At 40.6% G+C, this 8,288-nt stretch overlaps 1 protein-coding gene across 3 annotated transcripts in view; it reads left to right on the plus strand.

Annotated features, from left to right (window-relative positions):
* LOC118427788 (neuroligin-2-like) overlaps window positions 1–7,909 on the plus strand; it is a 29,722-nt gene extending 21,813 nt beyond the window's left edge. For all 3 annotated transcript variants that reach the window (XM_035837719.1, XM_035837717.1, XM_035837718.1), the window contains 4 exons: window positions 503–688; window positions 4,132–4,259; window positions 5,092–5,753; window positions 6,248–7,909. In XM_035837719.1, coding sequence (XP_035693612.1) covers window positions 503–688; window positions 4,132–4,259; window positions 5,092–5,753; window positions 6,248–6,977 — 1,706 coding nt within the window. In that variant the 3' untranslated portion in view covers window positions 6,978–7,909. The remainder of the gene's footprint in view (window positions 1–502; window positions 689–4,131; window positions 4,260–5,091; window positions 5,754–6,247) is intronic.
* The last annotated feature ends 379 nt before the right edge of the window (window positions 7,910–8,288 follow it).

Consider the following 8,288-nt stretch of genomic DNA (forward strand, 5'->3'; position numbering starts at 1 on the left):
TTCTTCTTTCGTTAGAGAGCCAGAAAACGGTAAAGCGCCAAAAACGACCCTTTCTAGTCTTTTATGTGGTAACGTTAATATAAACGTCACAGCCGTCTTATTGTGTAGGTAACGTTTGGTACCAAATTTACGAGGTATAAAGTACCTTGCACAAGATCAGTGACAGTAGCAAACTGACGTGATCTGGCAAATGTTCTGGGTAACTGGCTTCACTTGACCAACAGCAACTCTAGAAGCTCAATTATCTCATTTCTGGATATTTAAATTTCTGGTGTCTTTTGCCATTTAAGGGTATACGTATAGATTCCCACACGTGGCTATAGCTTCTTCCATGCCATAAAACACTTGTGGTGCGTCTTTTGTAAAACATTATAGGTGTTGTGAAAAAATGAAGAAAATAGTGGTGTTTGTAGTTGGCTCCATATCAAGTCTTCAAGGCTGTGGATAGTATTTGGTACATTTCAATGAGAACTACCTCTAAACGTTCTAACTGTCGTTACAGGGTACCTGAGTACCACGGACAACAGTGCCGTGGGGAACTACGCACTCATGGACCAAATTGCGGCGCTACGGTGGGTTAATGACAACATAGCTAATTTCAAGGGTGACCCTACACGCGTTACACTATTTGGCCCTGAGACAGGAGCGGTTAACATCAATCTTCTGACCCTCGCACCTGAAGCAGCCGGTGAGTCTGTCATCTGTTATTGTATTCTTCATTGTCTTCGTGACCCGCACTTCGTCTGAGGGAAATAGGGGCACTCGTAGTGATATATTTGACTTGTTTTAACAAATTGTATAACATGTAATGGTCTGGAGTCAATTCCACATTATTGTTGGCTTTTTACTTTTTTGGCTACGCCCTAGGGGCTAGCCTAACAGTATACAGTGATTTTATTTTATTTTATTTTATTCGGCTGTACAGACAGAAATATAGGACCACCAAATTAGCAGGAGTCTATTATCAAGCGCTAGCCCTAATACCAATACGTCCGTTTGCCAATTCGATAGGTATTTTTAGATTTTTTTTTCGCGAAGGGGTTGATGGATCGTCATGATATTTAGAACGTATACTGGGAGATGCCTTAGATGATTAAGTGCTAATCATACAAATCAGTGGCTAATTTGCATGATTAATGAGAACAGTTTGTAAATTAACATAATTCTAATTTACTTCTTGAATACTGGAATGAATGATTTATAGTCTGTGCTACACGTCTTGTCACTTCAAATCTTGTCACAACGTTTATGTTATTATGGAATTATGGCATTTCTCATTAATTAAGTATTATTTGCATTATATGTCAATCTATTCATGTTCTTTTCTTTCTCGGTTACATGAGTCAAAAGTCAAAGTATTCTCACATGGAACATAGTGGGTTTGTGAAATTCCCTCATTCATGATGTAAATTAGATGACGATTTGTATGAGTACCACGTAATTATATCAAGCATCATTTATTTTACACTCGTTCTCATTGAAATGTCGAAAATGGCATTTTTTGGGTCGAAAAATAGATCGGCTTTGTTATCACTGAAAACTACCTGGTTGTTTAGGAAAATTCCTCTTTTAACTATACCCAAAAAATTGCAACTTATTATTTTCGGTCCCATTGGTAATGCATTACAGGGCATGTAACAAACGTTACCTGTAACGTTTGTTACAATAGTAGACTTGACCCTATTTTCTTCGAAAGGACTTACCTTATTGACTACATCATTTAGGTATAAGTGGATGTCCCTAGGGACATTTGAAAAGTGGGCAGCTTTTTTACACCAGGTCAAATGGGAAGCTTAGACAGCATCGAACAATGGTAACGTTTGTTACAGTCATTTCTGTACAATATTTTGTTAAGCAAGGTGGGATACAAATGACAGTCAACAACCCGTTCTTGTTTCTTTAGAAAGCCAGAAAAACTGTACAGCGTCACAAAAACGGCCATTTCTAGTCTAATACGTGCATGATATAACCGTGGCAACCATCATACTAGTGATGGTAACGTTTGTTACAGAATTTGGCGACAGGCATAAACCACCTCACACAGCCTCTAAGATCAGTGACAGCGATCTGACGTGATCGGGCAGAGGGTCTGGGTAGCTGGTTTCACCTGTCGAACAATCATTCTGGGAACTGCATTGTTACATTTTTGGCTACTATTTGAATTCTTCGTTTCTTCTCAGGCGACAGCCATTTTTTAGGGTTTGAAATCCCACCAGTGGCTATAATAATCTTCTAACCCATCAAACTATACGAATGTTGTGGTGCATCTTTTGTAAAACATTACTGGGGTTGTGGAAAAATGAAGGTACCAGTGGTATTGTCTATAATTTGCTCCATATCAAGGCGTAAAGTCAGGCGACAGCATTTCGACATTTAAATGAGAACGAGCCGTTAACGCTAGGGTATCCAAAATCGAATCGTTTTAATACTCATGAAGACTTACCAAATATCAAGACAATCCATCCAGGCCTTCGAGAGTTATGTTCACATCAACTCACACACACACACACACACACACACACACACACACACACACACACACACACACACACACACATACACACACATACACACACACACACACACACACACACACACACACATACACACATACACACACACACACATACACACACACACACACACACACATACGCACACACACACACCACACACACACACACGCACACACACACACACACACACACACACACACACACGCACACACACACGCACACACACACACACATACACACACACATACACACACACACACACACACACACACACACACACACATACACACACACACACACACACACATACACGCTGGAAAGCGCTACCGAAAATATAATCTTCTAGCGAAGGTAATTACGCACTGTTGGATGACCACACACTTATTCAACGACACTGATTAAAAGAAACACTGGTCTGATAAATAATGCCTTGTTGAACGCTACGGTCAAAGACCTACATACATTTGTATGGTCTCTTCATGGTAGGAATTGCAGGAAGGCTGCTTTGAATTCCATCAATAAGATGTCAAAAACGTTCCTTAAAACGTTCCTTACTTGCGGTCGACTATTTTTTTGTTAGGGTCGGCCCGGTAAACAGAAATAAGACATTTTCCTAGGACTAAGTCTATTCATAACGTTTCATGTTCATGATTTAATTTTCAACTACTTGAAATAAGTGTAGCAATACAAACTATTGTCATGGCGACGGTTTTATTTTCATAAAATATTCTCGGAGTCGGGTTGCATGGGAATGCAGACCAAGGCAGGAGGTAAACTCCTCCTTAGGCTGAGTACGGACACGAGACCAAACAAGTACCGTGAGGCAAAGTTAAAATTGAGAAAAAGTGTGGCATTTAAAACTATTGCCATGGCGACGGTTTTATTGTTTATAAGTATTAATGATTGTTGTTGTAGGTGTGTTGTATTTGTGTTCTATCCTTCCACCTAGCTGTATGTATGAAGATTGTTTTATTGCTGTTAAGAAATATGATTTCTTATGATGAGTGACCCATCATAAATGTTTCTCATTGATTATATACAATGGAGGTCTAAAGAATAGAATTTTTGTCACTATAATGACAGTTTCCCATTAATTATGTAAATAAGGTAAAATTTGCATAATTGATGTCTATCGATATTTCTCTATTTTCTAATTACATATGTGAAGTTTAAGTGCCCTAGTAGTAATGGAATACTGTGGCTTATTTTTTTAAAATTAATTACCGATCGTTACCGATTCCCGAGTTATTCTCTTCTAAAGTGATGATGCAAATACACATGCATGTTGAAAAATTCCTGATATTCACGAGGTTCTGGGCATTCTTGTCAAATGGTCGTAAACGATACTATTAGGCTCGCCCCTGAGGCGTCGCCAAAAAAAGAAGTATTTTCGTCAGAATATCTCATTACAAATATCATCTAAGACCGCCAGTGGAATGGAATTGCTTGTATGTGTTTGCAAAAGCAAGCTGTGTTTTTTTCTCTTTTTGTGTTCCTATCAGTAGATACAATTCATGTTACCTTACATAAGTTTTATATAACGCGGATATTATTGGTCTGGGATAGGCCACAGGTCCACCGGCTGCTCATGTGTCTCCTGACCCATTGTGCTACAGGTCTATTCCGAAGGGCGATTCTTCAGGGTGGGTCGGCCATAGCTTCCTGGTCACTGTCTCCTGACCCGAGGCGCTTTTCTAACCTCCTGGCAGAGAACGTGTCCTGTTGCAGGCCCAACACAACCCTGGTCAGTTCTGCTCTCTATCGAACGATGTATTTTGTTATATTAGCTTGAAGCAAATATGTAACAATATCTTTATAAAGTACCCAAAAGTAAGCTTTGTTCTACTAACACAACTAACCATGATTTTTAAACCGAAAAAAGACCATTGTCAATCTTATTTGCTTGTGTTTTGTTGTAGTGTGTATACATGACAAGTGGGTCTGAATGTTGGAATAGTATTATTGACATGTGTCTGTACGATGGGGGAGTATTCATGACATGTGTCTCAGTATGGGGACAGAGTTCATGACATGTGTCTGCATGTCATGAGCGGGGGGGGGTGTTTATGACATGTGTCTGTATGATTGGGGATTTTTTTTTATCATATCTATCTGTATGCGTTGGGAGTTTTGGCATAATTTGTCTCGGTTGGCAAAGGTAATAAACATGTGTCTGTAAGTGTGTGTGTGTGTGTGTGTGTGCGCGCGTGTGTGTGTATGCGTGCGTGCGTGTGCGCGTGTGCAGGGTTGCTCATGAAATGTGTCTGTATATGAGGGGATTATTTATGACATGTGACTGGATGAGTGATGAGTATTCCTGGCATTTGTGTGTGTGACTCAGATTGGACGGGATTGAAGAGCTTTTATTCATAACTGGGTTCTGAATAGAGTACAAAGTAGCCAATTTACGCACGCGTTTGTAAGTCGATTAACTATATGATACATTTTAATGCTTGTTGCTATTTAGCCAGCTTTTTCAGCACAATAACACCACGCAAAACCGACAAATTCAGGTAAAGTTGAATGAAGACTTGCTCAAAGCTGATGAACGTCTGTTTTGATCGTATTTTTTATAGGGAGTTGAATGTTTACGCACGATACCATGGAGAGATCTCCTCGCCGTAGAGATAAGTTCTCCGAATCCTTTCAAATCTACGTTTGGACCGATCATAGATGGGGACGTCGTCCCAGACAATCCCAAAACACTGATGCGCGGGGAGCTGTTCCGCAGCTACGACATTCTTGTGGGCGTGACAGAACAAGACGGGTACAAGTATGTCGAAGATTTCCCCGGAGTAGACGAAGGTATTGATGATGAAGGATTTCGGTTGATCATCGGTGACTTCGTCAACCAAGTTTACCCCTACAGAGAAAATGAGATCCAGGATGCTGTGGCGTTTATGTACACGAACTGGGGAGAGGAGAACAATAGAACAAGAAGGGACGGAGTGGTCAGGATGTTCACGGAACACCAGGTGGCCGTGCCGCTTATTATACTGGGTAACTTACATTCTAATGAAAACTATGAGACAAGCACGTATTTCTACACCTTCAACCACAGACCGAGCTCCAGCCCGAACCCGCCGTGGGTAGAGGCGGCGCATAGTGAGGACATGCCCTTTGTGTTTGGTGCTCCACTGGTGGGATTGCGGATTTACAGAGATTCCAACTACACAAAGTCTGAGATTATGCTTAGTGCCGCCATCATGACATACTGGACAAACTTCGCTAAAAGCGGGTAAGTCACGATATATGTTTCTATATTTCTTGGTAAACAGCGATCCGATTCGCTCTGATATTGGTATACATACATGCACTACATAAGGTATATTTTCATAACTTGTTGTACAGATAGAATGATAGGATAGATTGATAAAATACCTCCTTACTAATTCATATAGGGCAAACTCTGTTTTGACCTGGAATCAATTCAAAATACTAGTTCCATTTTAGGGATAAGTTACTGATAACAATGTTCCATTTTTGCGCAGGGGTGACTTGAAACAGTCCAATATTAGGGAAGGGGTATGGCTGAAATATACTGTATTTGCCCTCAAGCAAATGTCGGCCTTTTTAGTTTAATATAAGTCATTTGCACTAAATCTACACATAAGGTAGGTATGGGGTCGCCGAACTCTTATCATCAGGTTGAACGCATTCTAAAACAGGGAGTATGGCTCAATTTTCCGTAAATAGTGCTAACCTATATCATTCTGTGTCTTTCTCTAACAGGGATCCAAACTCGCCTATTGTGCAGAAGACGAGATTTGTGCATGAGAGACCCAATCGATATGAAGAGGTGGAGTGGCTGTCCTACCGAGCTGACAATGACAGTGACTTTTACATGTACTTTGGTATGAAACCTCGGGTGCCAAAAGGGTATCGGTCACAAAGAGTCGCCTTTTGGGTGGAACTTGTCCCCAAACTATTGCGGCCGAAGCAGGTCAGGAATTCTGAGTCTGCTTTGGTGAAAGACGCAAATGAACTTTGTGAACTTTTGGAAACGGGCCACAATACTGGTGGAGACGGGGATGGTGCAGGAAAGAAGCCATCTTCATGGATTCCAATGAAATCACATTCGGACACAGTTAGAACAACGTGCATGCCATTCATCGCCATTCCAACAAGGGATCCAAGCGCGAAGGACATCTCATGGCCCGGCAAGGACATCACATGGGTACGGAAGAAACCTGGCAATTCTTCGGAACTCAGTATAGTCATAGCTGTGGGGACATCGCTATTCTTTCTGAATGTTGTTGTTTTTGCCGTCTGCTATCATAGAAGAAACAACAAACCCATCAGGTATTCTGAAGAAAATGCTCAGGAAAGAGTGAGGTTAAAAGTCACGGACGTCCGGGAAGTCATCAAGGCTCTGGAGCTGGAAGACTGCACCATCGGCCCGAACGGAGAATGCCAATTGGAAACGACCGAACTGGCAGAGTGTTCCAGTAAAGTTATATAAAAACTTATCAAAGGAAAAGAAACTCGACCAAGCACATTCAATGAGAAATATTCTTCAGCCTGAAGTTTGTACGGTTCTGTTGATCACAATGTAGTGTCTCAGATGAAACAAGCAATGTTTTCCTTGGTGCCATTATTGTCTTCATTTCAGACCATCAAACAGTATCAATCAGATACAAATATATCTGATCGTTGCCATGATGGAATAAGATCTCTGTTTTTGGTATTCAAACTTCTTTTGGCTATGGTGATAAAGATAAATGCATACATTCTAACCACTGAGTGTCCACATGTGCTGCACCGGATCAAGCAGCAAGTGATTCGAATTGATAAGTCTGATAGCAACAGTATATCCTATTAGAACTATTTATGGACTGTCATGCATTCAGTCGTTAGTCTCTGTCAATTATACTAGAAACTTTACCCCAGTCTCTGTATGTGTGTTCGTTATTCCAAGTATTATGATGAATAATAAGTCTTCTTTGTAACGGTGATAGTATTCTTTTTATGAAAAGTGACGCGTGAGGGGCTATATCAAGTTACTTTTTCATCGATGCACAGCCGATTCTGTCTTACCTGGAACTGAATGTCCATATCTTCATGTATGTATATATAGCTGCCATTATATGGTAAAAGTTTGAATATGATCGCGAAAGCTAGGTATGTTTCCTATAGTTGTTAAAGTTACTTGACATGTCGTGTACATGTGTATTTCGAAACTCATCATTGTAGAGTGAATGGCAATGAGAAACTTGCTTTCATCAGACGTTGGTAAATCGTCCCATATCGTTCTCGCATATGATAAATGATATTATTTACGTCCAGACATCCTTTACACATTTCTGAGCCTACAAGACGTTGTCCATTCTATATTCACTACTGCTGAAAAGGCTAATACAACACAACAAGCGACAATAAAGACATGTAAAACAATCGATATACTGTATCACGTTATAGCCGGACTAAATCGCCTCAGCGGAGCAATTAGCTCCCGACAGCCGGAGATTGAGCAGCTCAGGCAACGTTTTGTTGCGTCTTGTATTGTGAGAAGACATGAGTACAAATGTATGCAAAGCGGTTTCTAAAGATCTCATTTAAAGGAGCGTTGAAGAAGATATCTAAGATTCTTTTGGTCCATGATGACGTTTGATGTTTTCATTCTAGAAAAGCAAATGTAGCTCTACCCGAATTACGTCAACAGTCGAATTACGTCAACCTTCGTCAGGAATGAGGTGATCGATTCCCTGAGCACGTGACTTTAAGGTCACGTGACTCAAGTTATAATCTTCTTGCCTGGCAAGCGATATCGGCC

Source organism: Branchiostoma floridae, chromosome 12 (assembly GCF_000003815.2).
Source record: "Branchiostoma floridae strain S238N-H82 chromosome 12, Bfl_VNyyK, whole genome shotgun sequence".
NCBI lineage: Eukaryota > Metazoa > Chordata > Leptocardii > Amphioxiformes > Branchiostomatidae > Branchiostoma > Branchiostoma floridae.